The sequence below is a fragment of the Salvelinus fontinalis genome, unplaced genomic scaffold, assembly GCF_029448725.1.
Source record: "Salvelinus fontinalis isolate EN_2023a unplaced genomic scaffold, ASM2944872v1 scaffold_0916, whole genome shotgun sequence".
Classification (NCBI taxonomy): Eukaryota; Metazoa; Chordata; class Actinopteri; order Salmoniformes; family Salmonidae; genus Salvelinus; species Salvelinus fontinalis.
The window spans coordinates 14,737-34,536 of NW_026601125.1; the positions used below are offsets into that span (position 1 = coordinate 14,737).

The following is a 19,800-nucleotide window of genomic DNA, read 5'->3' on the forward strand; positions in this document are numbered from 1 at the left end:
GTGAGTTACTATTAAATCAGCTGGGATGATGGGGATGATATCTGACAACAGGGTGAGTTACTATTAAATCTTCTGTCCTATACAAAAAAGTCCCTGACAACCTCATTGACTGGTAGTCCTTGCTAAGTGTGTGTGTCCATGGGCAGTAGATTGTCAACAAGGAAAGACATACTGTAGAGTATGCACAACAGGAGGCTGGTGTTACCTTCATTTGGGAGGACAGGCTCGTGTTGATGGCTGGAGCGGAATTAGTCTAATGGTTGCCATGGTTTCCAAGTGTTTGATGCCATTCCATTTGCTCCGTTCCAGCTGCATCCTGTCTTATACATTGTCTTTGGCGGGCTTGATTGAACGACAGTTCATTTACGTTTGTGCCTACATTACTCATTACTCTGTCTCTGTATGTTGTCTCCATGTATATTTTAGGGTGAGGCAGGACCAAGAGGGCCTCCTGGACCGTCCGGTCAACCAGTAAGTCAAAGATGGTTGACTATATCTACCTATCAGACATCAGTTCTTACTGGAGATCATTTCTGTAAGTAAACAGACAGACATGTGATCATTTCCTTTTCCTCCCTGTCTCGTAGGGACCTACAGGGGGGCAGGGGGCCCCAGGAGACGTTGGAGACCCAGGATCCATGGTAAGAACCATGCATAATCTCTGCATCAGTCATCTCTCTGATGCTTTTTTGACTAGGTTTGAATCCTGGTCACCTACATGCTTGAAGACTGTTACCCCATTGAACTAAAGCCTAGGCATTAGCACAGAGAGCTAACTCAACAAAAAAAGGGCCTAGGCCATTGTTCCCCAACTGGCGGTCCACGGAAATCAGAAATCGGTTCCAAAGTATTCGCACACACAATATAGAGTTAAACAGTTTGTGATCATATACAAATGTAAGCAAGGTTAGAAATTATAATTGTTTTGTCAAATATTATATCTGTTTGGGCTTCTTGCGGTCAATTTGTAGTCCACAAATTATTTGTAATTAAGTTCCTGACCATCCGTGTAACGATCGTCATAATCCTCCTCGTCTGAGGAGGAGCAAGGATCAGACCAATATGCAGCGTGGTACGTTTCCATATTTATTGGAACACTTACTTTCAATACGAACAAAACAATAAACAAAACGAAACCAACGACGCTACAGTCCTGAACAAGTGAACAATGAAAAACAATTAACGCACGAACAGGAACAATCACCCACAAACAGTGAGAACAGCCTACCTAAATATGGTTCCCAATCAGAGGAAACGTAAAACACCTGCCCCTGATTGAGAACCATATCAGGCTAGTTGACAACCCTAAACCAAACATAGAAACACATAACATAGAATGCCCACCCAGCTCACGTCCTGACCAATTAAACAAGACTAAACAAAGGAAATAAGGTAAGGAACGTGACAATCCGCTCAATAAAAAATCATACCGTGGCTGAATCAACTGACTAATCTTCCTGGTTTAGGCATTATCTCAGGGAGCTAACACAGTCTTCAGTTCTCAGGCAAAGTTATCATCATCACACCAGCTTGGATCACTGAACTACCTCCGCTACACTCTCACACCATATTGAGGTGTGACACCAATATCTACCAATCACACACTGTATTGAGGTGTTACACCAATATCTACTAATCACACACTGTATTGATGTGTTACACCAATATCTACCAATCACACACTGTATTGAGGTGTTACACCAATATCTACTAATCACACACTGTATTGATGTGTTACACCAATATCTACCAATCACACACTGTATTGAGGTGTTACACCAATATCTACCAATCACACACTGTATTGATGTGTTACACCAATATCTACCAATCACACACTGTATTGAGGTGTTACACCAATATCTACCAATCACACACTGTATTGAGGTGTTATACCGATATCTACCATTCACAGTCTGTCTTGAGGTGTTACACCAATATCTACCAATCACACACTGTATTGAGGTGTTACACCGATATCTACCAATCACAGTCTGTCTTGAGGTGTTACACCAATATCTACCAATCACAATCTGTCTTGAGGTGTTACACCAATATCTACCAATCACACACCATATTGATGTGTTACACCAATATCTACCAATCACACACTGTATTGAGGTGTTACACCGATATCTACCAATCACAGTCTGTCTTGAGGTGTTACACCAGAGCTATATGTTGTATTGACTGTGTGTGATTGACACATGTTGTTTTCATACAGGGTGGCTTTGGTTCCAGAGGACCTGAGGGCCCACCAGGAAAACCAGGACCAGATGTAAGTACTCTACACTCCAACAGAGTCCATGTCCCTGTTCCCTATATAGTGCAATACTTTTGACCAGGACCCATAGGGCCAGTGGTGAGGAACAACCCACATTAGATATGACGTCTTCTGAGTATCAATGAGCCTGGTATGTTGATATTGGTTGCTTTCTGCATATGTTCCTTCATAGTATGTAGTAAGATTAGTGCAGAGTTTTTCCTAGCCACCGTGCTTCTACATCTGCATTGCTTGCTGTTTGGGGTTTTAGGCTGGGTTTCTGTACAGCACTTTGTGACATCAGCTGATGTAAAAGGGCTTTATAAATACATTGGTTTGATTGATTGATTGATTGCACCGAATATTGTTTTAGTAAGTAGTAGACAAGCCAAAGTAAGTAGGACACAGCCAAAGACCATGGATGCCACTGATCAAAACAGATAAAAATGTTATGGAAGTGTAATATCTTGATGCTAATGTAGATTGTAGGTAGCTCTGCATACTTTCTTCAATAGGCGCGGGTTGAAAAACTTGTTAGTGCAGGCTACATTAGCACCAATACCTTGGTGTGTCTAACTCTGCACTAACATGCCATGTTGTGTCATTAACTCGTTTTTTTTAACCCTTATCGGAGATGTTATAATGCCAAGTGACAATTAAACCTCTAGACTATTATACAACACTAAAATGCCTAACACACCATTGTTCAGGATTATACAACGGTGGTAATGCCTTTGAAGCTGGTGTTTGGAGGATACATTGGCTTGGTTTGAAGACCCGAGACGAACCGTGGCAATATGTCCTCCTGTCTTATGTCAGTTGTGCAGAGGAGAGGACAGAGTCAAGAGCAGGACACAGAACTGAGTAAATAACGTACTTTACTCTGAAAAATAAATCAGCCCAAATAATCCACGCAGGGATAACTGTAACGGCAGTCCCCCTCCTCTTCATCAGAAAAGGAGGAGTATTGAGGGAACCAAGGCGCAGCGGAGTTTGAACACATAATTTATTAAAGAAAACACGAACTTGACTAAACTAACAAAAACAACAAACGGTGTAGACAGACCTAGACGACGAACTTACATAAAACAAGAAGAACGCACGAATAGGAAACATAGGCTACACAAATGAACGAGGAACAAACAAACCGAAAACAGTCCCGCGTGGTGTACAGACACAGACACGGAAGACAATCACCCACAACGAACACTGTGAAAACGCCTACCTAAATATGACTCTTAATTAGAGGAACGCCAAACACCTGCCTCTAATTAAGAGCCATACCAGGCAACCCATAAACCAACATAGAAACAGAAAACATAGAATGCCCACCCAACCTCACGTCCTGACCAACTAACACACATAACAAACTAACAGAAATAGGTCAGGAACGTGACATAACCCCCCCCCATAAGGTGCGAACTCCGGGCGCACCAGCACAAAGTCTAGGGGAGGGTCTGGGTGGGCATCTGACCACGGTGGTGGCTCAGGCTCCGGGCGAGGTCCCCACCCCACCATAATCAATCCCAGCCTCCATCTCCCCCTAAGAATGTTCACCCTCATTTTACCCCCACAAAATCCTCTTGGTAACATCCATGACAGGGACAGCACCGGGACAGAGGGATAGATCAAGACAGAGGGATAGCACAAGACAGAGGGATAGATCAGAATATAGAGGTAGCTCAGGATAGAGGGGCAACTCCGGACTGAAAGGCAGCTCCGGACAGAGAGACAGCTCTGGACTGAGGGGCAGTTCTGGGTATATAGCCGTTTCTGGCTGAGGGGCAGCTCATGGCTGACTGACAGATCTGGACGCTCATGGCAGGCTGACGGCTCTGGACGCTCATGGCTCTCTGACGGCTCTGGCTGCTCATGGCTCGCTGACGGCTCTGGCTGCCCATGGCTCGCTGGCGACTCTGGCAGATCCTGTCTGGTTGGCGGCTCTGGCAGATCCTGTCTGGTTGGCGGCTCTGGCAGATCCTGTCTGGTTGGCGGCTCTGGCGGATCCTGTCTGACGGACGGCTCTAGCGGCTCCTGTCTGGCGGGCGGCTCTAGCGGCTCCTGTCTGGCGGGCGGCTCTGTAGGCTCATGGCAGACGGGCGGCTTTGCAGGCTCATGGCAGACGGGCGGCTTTGCAGGCTCATTGCAGACGGATGGCTCAGACGGCGCTGGGGAGACGGATGGCTCAGATGGCGCTGGGGAGACGGATGGCTCAGATGGCGCTGGGGAGACGGATGGCTCAGATGGCGCTGGGGAGACGGATGGCTCAGATGGCGCTGTGGAGACGGATGGCTCTGGCCGGATAAGGCGCACTGTAGACCTGGTGCGTGGTGCCGGAACTGGAGGCACCGGGCTAATGACACGCACCTTCATGCTAGTGCGGGGAGCAGGGACAGGGCACACTGGACTCTCAAAGCCTACTCTATACCTGGTGCGTGGTACCGGCACTGGTGGCACCGGGCTGAGGGCAAGCACATCAGGATTAGTAGGGGGAGAAGAAACAGTGTGTACAGGGCTCTGGAGACGCACAGGTGGCTTAGTGCGTGGTGCCGGAACTGGAGGCACCGAACTGGATACACGCACTACAGGGAGAGTGCGTGGAGGAGGAACAGGGCTCTGGAAGCGCACTGGTAGCCTAGTGCGTAGTGTAGGCACTGTAGGTACTAGGCTGGGGCGGGGAGGTGGCGCCGGAAATGCCGGACGTGCAGGCGTACTGGCTCTCTTGAGCATTGAGCCTGCCCAACCTTACCTGGTTGAATGCTCCCGGTCGCCCGACCAGTGCGGGGAGGTGGAATAACCCGCACCGGGCTATGTAGGCGAACCGGGGAAACCATGCGTAAGGCAGGTGCCATGTATGCCGGCCCGAGGAGACGCACTGGAGACCAGACGCGTTGAGCCGGCCTCATGACACCTGGCTCAATGCCCAATCTAGCCCTACCAGTGCGGGGAGGTGGAATAACCCGCACTGGGCTATGCACTCGTACAGGAGACACCGTGCGCTCTACTGCGTAACACGGCGCCTGCCCGTACTCCCGCTCTCCACGGTAAGCCTGGGAAGTGGGCGCAGGTCTCCTACCTGCCCTTGGCCCACTACCTCTTAGCCCCCCCCCAAGAAATTTTTGGGTGTTACTCACGGGCTTTTTGGGCTTCCGTGCAAGACGCGTCCCCTCATAACTCCAGTTCCCTTCTCCGGTTGCCTCTGCTCTCCTCAGTGCCTCCAGCTGTTCCCATTGGAGGCGATCCCTACCAGCCAGGATCTCCTCCCATGTGTAGCAACCTTTCCCGTCCAATACCTCGTCCCAAGTCCATTCCTCCTTTTTCTGTCCCTTACTCCGTTTTCTCCGCTGCTTGGTTCTGGATATTTGGTGGGTGATTCTGTAACGGCAGTCCCCCTCCTCTTCATCAGAAAAGGAGGAGTATTGAGGGAACCAAGGCGCAGCGGAGTTTGAACACATAATTTATTAAAGAAAACACGAACTTGACTAAACTAACAAAAACAACAAACGGTGTAGACAGACCTAGACGACGAACTTACATAAAACAAGAAGAACGCACGAATAGGAAACATAGGCTACACAAATGAACGAGGAACAAACAAACCGAAAACAGTCCCGCGTGGTGTACAGACACAGACACGGAAGACAATCACCCACAACGAACACTGTGAAAACGCCTACCTAAATATGACTCTTAATTAGAGGAACGCCAAACACCTGCCTCTAATTAAGAGCCATACCAGGCAACCCATAAACCAACATAGAAACAGAAAACATAGAATGCCCACCCAACCTCACGTCCTGACCAACTAACACACATAACAAACTAACAGAAATAGGTCAGGAACGTGACAATAACAACCCTAACACACACGACTAACACAACCCAGGAATAATCACGCACAAAACATCATGGCAACCAGAGGGTTAAATAGGGAAATAATAATAACTTCATGGGAACCAGGTGTGTACACTCAAGACATAACAAATGGAAAACAGAAACATGGATCGGTGGCAGCTAGAAAGCCGGTGACGACGAGCGCCGAACGCCGCCCGAACAAGGAGAGGCACCAACTTCGGCGGAAGTGGCGACACCTCCAAACACCAGCTTCTTGGGCATGTCACTTAAGCGAACCCAACATGGAGATTTAGATGTTATTTATTGACCTTTGTTCTACATCAACCTTTACTGCATTGAACATCTAGGCTTTACACACCCATCCAGAATCACTTTGACATTATGTTGGAGTGCTGTTTGTTTACCTTTCTGAAGTGCTGTTCATCTGTTGAACCCTTATGAAAAGATATTGCAGTCAGAGTGCAGTATAACTGCAGTACACTGTAATATAACTGTAGTTAGACTGCAATATAACGGTAGTAGGCTGCAAATACTGCGTCCAAAATAAATCAGTTTTTTTACTGCAGTAATTTTGTAGTGTAATTGCAGTGACAGTGCAGTATAACTGCAATTACTGCATCCAAAATACCACAGTTGACTGCAATTAAGTCACTTTTACTGCAGTTTCAAAACCGCAATCTTTTGTTGTAAGGGAAATGCTGTTTGACTATATCTGAGAGAGTGAAAATTACCACTATTTGTTACCTACCTGTACTGTAATATCTTCTAGCAGCTGAGAATGATATGGGAATGTGATGTTTTCCCTTCACAGGGAGAATCTGGCCCAACCGGAATAGATGGAGATACAGGAGCCGCTGGATCTGCCGTAAGTAACAAACTGTCTTTCAACTGATACCAACTATCTGTCAGCTTTCAAACAACCAATTATCTGCATTAAATGTCTTTCTCTGTCACTGCAAATCAAATGAATGTTGAATGCAAAGGCATTTGCAAAAACACAATTAATTACACACTTCTTTTATGATAGACATTTTAAGATTTTGATTATGCCACTTACAACAATTTCCATATGATTAGAGTGAGTTGTAAGACTGTGGATGGATGTGCTTTATTTTCCCATCCAACTGTACTTAGTTAAGAAAGCAGGTAGCATTGCCTTCAACCTAAACTTGAATAGTCTTCATTTTGTAAGTAAAACCAATGAACAATAGTCCACAACTAGAATAGACTGTTGTTTTAATGGGGCCACTGTATGTACTTATACATGTGAAAGTCAAACAGTGATTAAATGTGGTGATTTCCAGGGTGCCAGAGGTTTCCCAGGACTGCCAGGTCTCCCTGGACTGAAAGGCCTTAAGGTCAGCAGCAGCACATGGATGATCACAATGCTCATATCTCTGTACTGTAGTTTGAAGCATGGCTGCATGTACAGTTCTTTAAATAGTTAACTTGGCACTGTGCTGTTATGAACTTCTGTGAGATTTGTTAGAGCCTAGAACAGACCTGATCAGAACTGATGAGCTAATGTCTCATCAACAGGGTCATGCAGGTCTTCTAGGAGCGAGAGGTCAATCTGGTGCTGCTGGGTCAAAGGTAAACTCATCATCATGCATATCTGTATATTTGTGCTGCTTCGCAAGGTTAGTATCTAAAAATGATCTGTTTCTGTTTGAAATTGCTGCACATATCGTGACTCTCTCTCTCTCTGTGTGTGTGTGTGTGTGTGTGTGTGTGTGTGTGTGTGTGTGTGTGTGTGTGTGTGTGTGTGTGTGTGTGTGTGTGTGTGTGTGTGTGTGTGTGTGTGTGTGTGTGTGTGTGTGTGTGTGTTATTTTACAGGGCCCATCAGGTACTCCTGGTGGAATGGGGCCCCCTGGTCCTGCGGTAGGTCATAATCAATTAGTTAATTGATAATAAATGATTATATGATTGTAACACCTGTTACTCACACACACCAATAGCTGTAAATACTCTGTTATGTGTCCAATCTGTTAGTGAGGAGTGTAATATTATGTGAAACACGATACTGTATATTGTAGGGTCCAGCAGGAATGCAAGGGGAGAGAGGAAGGAGTGGCACAACTGGACCTGTGGTAAGAGAGATATGACTACTACTACTATAACTCTACATTACACAGCTCCCTCTCTATAAACCAATGAGTGTCCACCTGAATTAAATTGATCTGAGGTCAGTTCTTATTCAACATGTGGCATGAGGCATCATTGGTTTATATGTAGGTTCAAAATGTCTTGTTTTGGCTTATCAGTGACACATGTTGTAACATTTGTTTTTATTTTTGATTTATCCAGGCGAGTCAATTAAGAACAAATTCTTACTTACAATGACATCCTGGCTTACAATGACAGCCTATGCTGCCACTGTCCTCCTATGGTGATGTGCATTGATGACGAGATGATAGAGGTGAATTTGTCAAATCTTCTTTCAGTTGTGCATCTCTCTCCATACAGGGGAAACGTGGTGAATCTGGACATATTGGGAAAGCAGGACCACAGGTACGACCTCTAACATCCAACAAAACATCACCCTTCAGATCAAATCATTATAGTACACAAATCAGTATTACAAATTCAATATAACAAATGAAAAGCAACACTGTATCTACTTAAAATACACTATTTTCCTGAAAGCCAGTATAAAAGTGTTCTACATTTACAAATCAGCAGTGATGTTAACTGGGAAAAAGTGATGTTTCCAGTACTAACCAACACCAGAAGTGTGTCCAAAATGGCTCCCTATTTCCTATATAGTGTCTATAGTGTGAAGGGAATAAGGGGCCATTTTGGATACAGCCCCAGGTGTGGATGACATGCAGCCTACTGTACCAACCAACCATCTTGGATGTGATGTGATTCTAGGGTCCTATGGGGATCACTGGAGCTCTAGGATTCCCAGGTAGTCCAGGTATAAAGGTGAGTACTGTTCATTCTTTAATATACTTTGATGGAGCACAGTCCTCTTCTTCACACCAGCCATGTACTAAATATTGGTGACTCAAACGTATAACCCAGTCCTTCCCCCTCAGAATTACATTTCATTCTAAACAGGCCCATTCGGACTACTCTATTCCGATAAAGATGTTTATATGAGGGTGTTTTTATGAGGGTGTTTGTTCATTATGAGCTATGCATCTGTTCAACAACGGTTGATTAGAGTGCATGTAAACACACTCTGACTGTGACACTTTTGTCTCCAGGGGCAACCAGGGCCCCAAGGAGCACGAGGAACAGGGGGCCAGCAAGGACCAAGAGGGGAGGCCGGACGCGTGGGATTGGCTGGAGCTACGGGAATTCAGGTGTTTGGCTAATTCATGATGCTAATAATCTCTACACCTACGGTAACTGTACTATCAACAACTCACCACTTCAGGGTGTAGACTGATTCACTGAAAATGTTGCTGAATCTGGTTTCTGATTGAAACGTCCATTGAAAGTACATTTTATGCTTAACTGACTTGTCGGGTTAAATTAAGTTTTAAAAAATGACATAAAAAACATGTTGATTTCTGTAGGGTCCAACAGGAACAGAGGGTGCTGCCGGAGCCAAAGGACCATCCGTATGTATAACTTCACCCACTTTCATCTCTCCTTGTTCATCTCCTTGTTCAGCTACTCCCTTCTCCTCCCCTCAATCTAATGTATCTCTCACCTTCCAATCATCCAAATATTAATATCTGATGTATTGTTCATTATTATGTATTATGTAAAATACTTGAAAGTATGTAACAGGGTGTTGGCCCCCACATGCCATGCTGTCTGGACAGTAGACTACAGCTTGTATTGTTAGAATGGGCCCTGGCACAGAGTCACAGAGACAGTAGACTACAGCCTGTCCTGTTAGAATGGGCCCTGGCACAGAGTCACAGAGACAGTAGACTACAGCCTGTCCTGTTAGAATGGGCCCTGGCACAGAGTCACAGAGACAGTAGACTACAGCCTGTCTTGTTAGAATGGGCCCTGGCACAGAGTCACAGAGACAGTAGACTACAGCTTGTCCTGTTAGAATGGGCCCTGGTACAGAGTCACAGAGACAGTAGACTACAGCCTGTCCTGTTAGAATGGGCCCTGGCACAGACTACCAGTGCATGTTGTTTTGTTGATGGAACGCATCAGTCAACAATCTTCCAAGAGAAAGTCAATCAGTACACACAATCAAACACATGTATTTTATAAAGCACTTTTTACACACCATACACATGTAGGATCTTAATTTGAGCCAGTTCGCAACAGCAGGAAAATAATCATGCAGCAAAAGGAAATTTGAATTATTTCTTGGATTATAATTGTTGGACATTTTTGTAGGTGTTGATCCTATCTAACGGAAAATCAATTCTGAAATTTCAAAGTGGAAATGATTAAATTATTAACTTCAGAAGCCTTTTTAAACCTGAAATACACTACACATTTTAAATGTGCTTCCTCTTCATAGGGGGTAAAGGGTTCGTATGAGTTATTGACATTAACCCTATACCAAGTGATTCATGAAAACTACTGTAATAACAACTTACTCACTGGAGAAAATATGTAATCCTCAATGTCTGTTTGTTGTCTTTGATTATTCTATGAAATGTTTATGATTGATGTCCACTATTATTCATAAGGCGAGGAATCACGCCCAGGGCAGTGATCCAGAACAACATGCACCTTAACCTGGATGTTTTGTCTGATTGAATAGTTGCTCGTATAGTTATGGGTGTGGGCATTTGGCGGTTTTCAATCGTGGTCTCAGAGTTCCAAAAATATGAATTGATTTCTTAAAACAACCTACCCCAGTAACAATAGGAGTCTCACAAATCGCATTGTAGTTGATGGGTGTGGGCCTTACTGCTGAAAACAGTCAATGGCTACATATATTTTCTTTAATATCCAACAATGTAAAATTGTTCACAGTACTCAATAGGGTGTTGGCCACCCACATGCCGTGCTGTCTGGACCAGTGGCGGTCGGTGCCGTTTCAGATACTTTTTTTAATGAGCATGACCTTAATTCTATTACAGCATATTGGATGACTGTCATTCATATTTCATTCACCCAGTTCAATGTAATAGTGATAGGTTTAGGCTACTATATGATACTCACATTTTCCCTGTCCCTCATAAGGTTGCTACAACCTAGCCTATCATGAGGTTGCTACAACCTAGCCTATCATGAGGTTGCTACAACCTAGCCTATCATGAGGTTACTAAAACCTAGCCTATCATGAGGTTGCTACAACCTAGCCTATCATGAGGTTTCTACAACGTAGGTGCACACAGGTGGAGAGAGAAATTTTAAGTAAAAGACAGTGACACATGGACAGACAGTGACACATTCAATACCGCCTGGCACACTCTTGCCTGCATCAAGCTGATATAGGGTGTAATCATTAGTCCAACAGTGGCAAACGAGAGTTTCAATTGGACAAATTCAGGTATGTTTATCCCCGTTGTGTTACGTTTGCTTCAGTTTAAGAAACGATTTTCAACAGAATCGGCAGAATGAATACACCCCTGAACACGCGTAAACACAGTTCACTTTCATAGCAGCCACGTTGTATTTCTTCTCGCATCTATGCTCTCTCCTCCTCTCATCTGTTCACTTCGTGTGTGGACTTCAATGCACAACACATCAGCTGTATGTGACCAGGCGAGAAAACCTTTCCAAGCCAAACCATATCATAACCGCAACGCAAAGCCTACAACGTTGTCACCTTATTAGCTAAAGTAACGTCATAGTCAACATAGCTAATAGAACTAACGCATTAGTAAACCCGCTACAATCATGCAGTAACGTTAAAGTGTACAGTCAGTAAACAGGTTAGAATTTACACCGGCAGGCCCCTGTGGCAATAAATTTGTATAAACCAAAAGCTTACCTTGACTTGGAAGAGTTTCAGTGTTATGTTGGCTAGTTATAGCCAGCTAGCTAACATGGCATCCCGCTGTTAGAGCATCGTGTTTGAGTAGGCTAAACTAGCTAGCTGCATTTGCCAGCTAAGTAAGTGAAACTGAAAGTGAAAAAAAGGACAATCTCTCTCTTGCTTCATTTTGGAAGAAATTAATTTGTTCAAAACCGTTCAACTATTGTCTTTTCTCTCTTTGAATCAACTACTCCCCACATTTTTTGCACTGCAGTGCTAGCTAGCTGTAGCTTATGGTTTCAGTGCTATATTCATTATCTGATCCTTTGATTGGGTGGACAACATGTCAGTTCATTCTGCAAGAGCTCTGACAGGTTGGAGGACGTCCACCTGAAGTTGAGATGAGAACAATGAGCCTCCTAGGTTTTGTATTGAAGTCAATGTACTCAGAAGAGGACGGAACCTAGCTGTCCTCCGGCTACACCATGGTGCTACCATACAGAGTGCTGTTGAGGCTACTGTAGATCTTCATTGCAAAATAGTGTGTTTTAATCAATTATCTGGTGACGTGATTATATTAAGTTTAGTTTTATCTAAAAAGTATAACTTTTTTAACGTTTAAAAAAATATATTTTTGTATAAAATTCACTGAGGAGGATGGTCCTCCCCTTCCTCATCTGAATAGCCTTCACTGGTCTGGACAGTAGACTACAGCCTGTCCTGTTAGAATGAACCCTGGCACAGAGTCACAGAGACAGTAGACTACAGCCTGTCCTGTTAGAATGGGCCCTGGCACAGAGTCACAGAGACAGTAGACTACAGCCTGTCCTGTTAGAATGGGCCTGGTCATAGAGACAGTAGACTACAGCCTGTCCTGTTAGAATGGGCCCTGGCACAGAGTCACAGAGACAAAAGGCAGCCTGTCCTGTAAGAAAAGTCATTCATTGATGTCAATTTGTGAACACAGATTATATACCTATTTTAGGCATAATGATGTGATTTCTACCCCAGGGAGCTCCAGGTATCCAGGGTCTGACTGGACTGCTTGGCCCCGCGGGGCCCCCCGGACCACAGGGAACCACTGGACTGCCCGGGCCTAAGGGCCAACTGGTAAGAGATTTGTTGTTTAATTTTGACCACTCATTTCATTGTTTTGCTCAAGAATGGTTGTCAGGTCCCTAGCTGTTACAAAGGTCATAGGAACTACTGCTGGTTTCCATGCTCCAGTTAAAATGCTATCATATGGCTACATGTTCATAACGCCGTCAGGAAAAGCTAGCTCTCAAACCTTGAGATCGTACATTGTCAGTAGACTTGAAAAACAATGTCATGTGAAACATCTATCCATCATATTCTTCTCTTCTCACAAGGGTGATTTAGGCGTTCCCGGATTCAAAGGAGATGCTGGATTCAAAGGAGAATCTGTAAGATATACAACCCGTCATAATGAATGTATCTCTAATTCCATGGTTTAATAATGTACAATAGCAACAACCTGCCTTTCAACACATGCATGTGACGTAGAAAGGCAGGTGATGTTGAAAGGCAGGTGACGTTGAAAGGCAGGTTATGTTGTAAGGCAGGTTATGTTGAAAGGCAGGTTATGCTGGCGCTGGTTTCTTTCTGAATGGGGTACATATCTATCTGAGCCTTCCTCCAAAGTTCAGCTTGTTCACTTCATTTATTGGGCCTTTGACAGAAATGTCTCTTGCATTATCGAGCAATGAGTTAAAGACAACATCAAGGGTAGCAACATTTTCCACTTGGCTATTCCTTCAGTCTAGACCAGCTTTAAAGTGCTTAGTGCATGTTGAGCAGTTTGATGCTCCTAGGGACAAGTACGTTTATCCACACCCAAAGTTGAGTGCAACTACAATATATTCAATTCATTTTATGGCACTCTTAAAAGGCCATACAGTAAAATATAACAAACACTAATGTATGATGTGGCAGCCATCTTGTTTGATTATGACGTCATTGCAGGGTGCACCTGGTGATCATGGAGCGCTGGGTCCCATGGGAGAGGAGGGGAAGAGGGGAGAACGGGGTGACGCCGGGACTTCAGGCGCCGCTGGACCCAATGGAGAGAGAGTAAATCAGCTCTTTCACTCACTACAAGAACAATGTCTGTCTCTGTCTCTTGTCTTTCTCTCTTTCTCTCTTTCTCTCTTTCTCTCTTTCTCTCTCTGTCTTTCCTCAGTACATTCAATAACAGCAAACAGCAAAATTATTTGATTAAAATCAAAACCATTTAGCAAATTCTGTTAAAACCAATGTGTAATTTCCAGGGTGCTCCTGGCAGTAGAGGTTTTCCTGGTCAGGATGGGCTACCTGGTCAAAAGGTAGGTTGATTTCTCTTTCAATCTATAGAATAAGTCAGCCGGGTTAAGTCATTGAATAATAATATTATGCCATTCAAACGCCACACTCCATTCTGTGATCAGGGTGCCCAAGGTGAGCGAGGACTGGGTGGGTCATCTGGTGCCAAAGGTGCCGATGGTGACCCAGGACGCACTGGAGAGCCAGGTCTTCCAGGGGCACGGGTGAGATAACACACCTCTACCTCTCGTCAGCATTCTCTATCACAGAAGAAAATTCCTTTGTGGTGATCATCACGCTTATGTTGATCCTAGATGAAACAGACATGAGAAGTACATGAACAGAACCACCTAAAAAAGAGTCAACATTTTATTAAAATCCTCCCTTTTCTTTCCTCAGGGTCTGTCGGGTCTTCTCGGCTCCCAGGGTCCTGAGGGACACCAAGGACCAATGGTGTGTGGAAATGAGTCAGGATATATATATACTCCCCTACCCATTTCTATATATATATAAACTCAGCAAAAAAAGAAACGTCCCCTCATTGTAAATTGCATTTATTTACAGCAAACTTAACACGTGTAAATATTTGTATGAACATAACAAGATTCAACAACTGAGACATAAACTGAACAAGTTCCACAGACATGTGACTAACAGAAATTGAATAATGTGTCCCTGAACAGAGGGGGGGGGGGGGGGGGGGGGCAAAATCAAAAATAACAGTCAGTATCTGGTGTGGCCACCAGCTGCATTAAGTACTGCAACGCAACTCCTCCTCATGGACTGCACCAGATTTGCCAGTTCTTGCTGTGAGATGTTACCCCACTCTTCCACCAAGGCACCTGCAAGTTCCCGGACATTTCTGGGGGGAATGGCCCTGCCCTCACCCTCCGATCCAACATGTCCCAGACGTGCTCAATAGGATTGAGATCCGGGCTCTTCGCTGGCCATGGCAGAACACTGACATTCCTGTCTTGCAGGAAATCACGCACAGAATGAGCAGTATGGCTGGTGGCATTGTCATGCTGGAGGGACATGTCAGGATGAGCCTGCAGGAAGGGAACCACATGAGGGAGGAGGATGTCTTCCCTGTAACGCACAGCGTTGAGATTGCTTGCAATGACAAGCTCAGTCCGATGATGCTGTGACACGTCGCCCCAGACCATGACGGACCCTCCACCTCCAAATCGATCCCGCTCCAGACTACAGGCCTCGGTGTAATGATCATTCCTTCGACAATAAACGCGAATCCGACCATCACCCCTGGTGAGACAAAACCGCGACTCATCAGTGAAGAGCACTTTTTTCCAGTCCCGTCAGGTCCAGCGACGGTGGGCTTGTGCCCATAGGCGACGTTGTTGCCGGTGATGTCTGGTGAGGACCTGCCTTACAACAGGCCTACACGCCCTCAGTCCAGCCTCTCTCGGCCTATTGCGGACAGTCTGAGCACTGATGGAGGGATTGTGCATTCCTGGTGTAACTCGGGCAGTTGTTGTTGCCATCCTGTACCTGTCCCGCAGGTGTGATGTTTGGATGTACCGATCCTGTGCAGGTGTTGTTACACGTGGTCTGCCACTGCGAGGACAATCAGCTGTCCGTCCTGTCTCCCTGTAGCGCTGTCTTAGGCGTCTCACAGTACGGACATTGCAATTTATTGCCTTGGCCACATCAGTCCTCATTCCTCCTTGCAGCATGCCTAAGGCACGTTCACGCAGATGAGCAGGGACCCTGGGCATCTTTCTTTTGGTGTTTTTCAGAGACAGTAGAAAGGCCTCTTTATTGTCCTAAGTTTTCATAACTGTGACCTTAATTGCCTACCGTCTGTAAGCTGTTAGTGTCTTAACGACCGTTTCACAGATGCATGTTCATTAATTGTTTGTGGTTCATTGAACAAGCATGGGAAACAGTGTTTAAACCTTTACAATGAAGATCTGTGAAGTTATTTGGATTTTTACGTTTTATCTTTGAAAAGTCCTGAAAAAGGGATGTTTCTTATTCTGCTGAGTTTATATTTACTCCCCTGCCTATTCAAATCAAATTTATTTGTCACATACACATGGTTAGCAGATGTTAACCTGTCTAGGATCAGCGTGGCGCTAGCGGCACCCCCCCCCCCCCCCCCACTGAAAAACCAGTGCCGCGAAATTCAAAAAAAATATATTTTTAAAATATTTAACTTTCACACATTAAAGTCCAATACAGCTAATGAAAGACACAGATCTTGTGAATCCAGTCAACATTTCCGATTTTTAAAATGTTTTACAGGGAAGACACAATATGTAAAGATGTACATCTATTACCTAAAAACACATTAGCATAATCCACCATCTTTTATTTGTCCACCAACACCAGTAGCCATCACCAATTCGGCTAAACTAAGATATTTATAGCCCCTAACCAACAAAAAAACTCATTAGATGACAGTCTGATAACATATTTATGGTATGGGATAGGTTTTGTTAGAAAAAAGTGCATATTTCAGGTAGACTTCATAGTTTACAATTGCACCCACCATCACAAATGGACTAGAATAATTACAATGAGCAACGTGTTTACCTAACTACTAATCATCAAACATTTCGTAAAAATACACAGCATACACGAATCGAAAGACACAGATCCTGTGAATACAGACAATATTTCAGATTTTCTAAGTGTCTTACAGCGAAAACACAATAAATCGTTATATTAGCTTAGCACATAGCAATTAGCAGCCCAGCATTGATTCTAGCCAAAGTGAGCGATAAAAGTCAACATCGCCAAAAGATATTAATTTTTTCACTAACCTTCTCAGAATTCTTCCGATGACACTCCTGTAACATCACATTACAACATGCATATACAGTTTGATCGAAAATGTTTATATTTAGCCACCAAAATCATGGTTAGACAATGTGAAATGTAACTCAGCTGGTCAGAATTTGTCCTTGCGCCACTTAGACAGTGATCTACTCTTATACATAAATACTCATAAACGTGACTAAAAAATATAGGGTGGACAGGGATTGATAGACAATTTAATTCTTAATACAATTGCGTTATTACATTTTTTAATTTATCCTTACTTTTCAATACAGTTTGCGCCAAGCGAAGCTACGTCAAAAAACATGGCGTCCTAAGCCACTAAAATGTTTCGACAGAAACACGATTTATCATAATAAAAATGTCCTACCTTGAGCTGTTCTTCCATCAGTATCTTGGGCAAAGGATCCTTTCTTGGGAGAAATCGTCTTTTGGTGGAAAGCTGTCCTCTTGCCATGTGGAAATGTCAACTGCGTTCGGGATGAACTGAAAAGCGTGCCCAACTTTTCACATCGTTGCAAAAATAAATGTCCCAAAATCGCACTAAACGGATATAAATTGCTATAAAACGCTTTAAATTAACTACTTCATGATGTTTGTAACTCCTATAACGAGTGAAAAGATGACCGGAGAAATATAACAGGCTAAACTAACGCTTGGAACAGGAGAGGGTCGGTGTCTTCCTCGCGCGTTACGCAGCAAGAAAAGACTTGCTAGCTAAAGGTTTTTTTCATTTGTAGGGCCTGTGAACGAGCAATCGACCCCGTTGGAATCGTCATCACGTAAAGGCATCCAGGGGAAGACGTAAGAAGTGTCCGTATAGTCATAGCAACGACAGTGCCCTTTTAACTGACTTCAGAAAAGTGGCCAACATTTCTCAAATCTGACTCCATGTCAGGGAAATTGCTGTAGAATGGGCTCTGTTCCACTTAGAGACAAAATTTCAACTCCTATAGAAACTATAGACTGTTTTCTATCCAATAATAATAATAATATGCATATTGTACGATCAAGGATTTTGTGGGAAGCCGTTTAAAAAATTAGCCACATTAGCATAAATAGTCTAAACAGCGCCCCCATCCCCAACAGGTTTTAATGCGAGTGTAGCGAAATGCTTGACTCTTCACTTCACTGCTTGACTCTTCACTTCACTATTCATTTGGACAGTGATGTTAAAACATTTAATTTGGCTCTGTACTACAGAATTTTGGATTTTTTTATATTTATTTAACTAGGCAAGTCAGTTAAGAACAAATTCTTATTTACAATGACGGCCTACACCGGCCAAACCCTCCCCTAACCCGGACAATTGTGCACCGCCCTATGGTACTCCCGATCACGGCCAGTTGTGATACAGCCCAGAATCGAACCAGGGTCTGTAGTGACACCTCTAGCACTGAGATGCACTGCCTTAGACCGCTGCACCACTCGGGAGTCAATTTGAGTTTAAATGTTTTATATGAGGTGATTTCATACATACCGGTATCTGTTTTACCGTTTTGAAATAAATGCACTTTATGTATCTAGTACCCCATTTGAAGGGGTCATAAGTATTTGGACAAATTCACTTATAGTGTATTAAAATTAGGTCAAAAGTTTAGTATTTGGTCACATATTTCTAGCACGCAATGACTCTACAGTCTTGTTGGATGCATTTGCAGTTTGTTTTGGTTGTGTTTCAGATTACGTTTTGCCCAATAGAAATGAATGGTGAATAATGTATTGTGTAATTTTGGAGTCACTTTTACTATAAATAAGAATAGAATGTTTCTGAACACTTCTACATTAATGTGGATGCTGCCATGGTTACGGATAATCCTGAATGAATGATGAGTAAGAAGGTTTCAGATGCACACAGATCAGGCCCCAAAACATCCTAACCTCTCATCATTACAATAGCTTAGCATTTTGGGGGGGTAGGATATTTGTGTGTCTGTAGATTTCTCACTTATCATTATTCATGATTCATTCATGATTACCCGTAATCATGGCAGCATCCACATTAATGTAGAAGTGTTAAGAAACATATTAAATACGCAGGGGAGTGTATAATACATGTTTTTATCTATAAACAGGCCAAACGTCAACCTACCTCTGTTTCTGTCTCTCTCTCTCTCTTTCTCTCTCCCTCCCTCTCTCTCTTTCTCTCTCCCTCCCTCTCTCTCTCAGGGAGGAGGAGGAGAGGATGGGGGTCCAGGGCCAGCAGGGTCAGATGGTACCAGAGGTCCAGCTGGAACCATGGGTGTAGTAGGACCAAAAGGCTTTACTGTAAGTAACCCACACTTTATGGAGATCATGTGTGTGTGTTCCTTTCCACAATATACAGTAGAAGCAGCTCCATTAAACCCATCACATTTAGAATGATGAATGAAATACTGTAGTTGTTTGAATGCGTCTACCATGGACCATACGATGTCAGGAGAGACACTGGAATGCTACTTATATGATATAGGCTGAGGGAAACATTGACATGTTATTGATTGTGGATCATTGTTCTTTTGTCCTCTCAGGGAGACCCTGGTAAGGCAGGAGAAGTGGGGACCCCAGGTGTTGCAGGACAGAGGGTAAGTACACTACACTCATCAGGGGTTCAAATAGGATTTTGTAGGTGGTGGAACTGCCCCTCAAACTGGTTCATTTCCAAATATAAACTGGGTGGTTCGATCCCTGAATGCTGATTGGCTGACAGCCATGGTATATCAAACC

The 19,800-nt window shown here is 43.9% G+C and overlaps 1 protein-coding gene across 1 annotated transcript in view; it reads left to right on the forward strand.

Moving 5' to 3' along the window:
• LOC129847663 (collagen alpha-2(V) chain-like) overlaps positions 1-19,800 on the forward strand; it is a 46,486-nt gene that overhangs the window by 9,056 nt on the left and 17,630 nt on the right. Inside the window, exons 10-29 of the mRNA XM_055915405.1 lie at positions 427-471; positions 588-641; positions 2,225-2,278; positions 6,930-6,983; positions 7,423-7,476; positions 7,658-7,711; positions 7,956-8,000; positions 8,156-8,209; positions 8,586-8,630; positions 8,994-9,047; positions 9,332-9,430; positions 9,647-9,691; positions 12,985-13,083; positions 13,344-13,397; positions 13,957-14,064; positions 14,262-14,315; positions 14,418-14,516; positions 14,692-14,745; positions 19,264-19,362; positions 19,605-19,658. Of these exons, the coding sequence (XP_055771380.1) occupies positions 427-471; positions 588-641; positions 2,225-2,278; positions 6,930-6,983; positions 7,423-7,476; positions 7,658-7,711; positions 7,956-8,000; positions 8,156-8,209; positions 8,586-8,630; positions 8,994-9,047; positions 9,332-9,430; positions 9,647-9,691; positions 12,985-13,083; positions 13,344-13,397; positions 13,957-14,064; positions 14,262-14,315; positions 14,418-14,516; positions 14,692-14,745; positions 19,264-19,362; positions 19,605-19,658 (1,278 nt within the window). The remainder of the gene's footprint in view (positions 1-426; positions 472-587; positions 642-2,224; positions 2,279-6,929; positions 6,984-7,422; positions 7,477-7,657; positions 7,712-7,955; positions 8,001-8,155; positions 8,210-8,585; positions 8,631-8,993; positions 9,048-9,331; positions 9,431-9,646; positions 9,692-12,984; positions 13,084-13,343; positions 13,398-13,956; positions 14,065-14,261; positions 14,316-14,417; positions 14,517-14,691; positions 14,746-19,263; positions 19,363-19,604; positions 19,659-19,800) is intronic.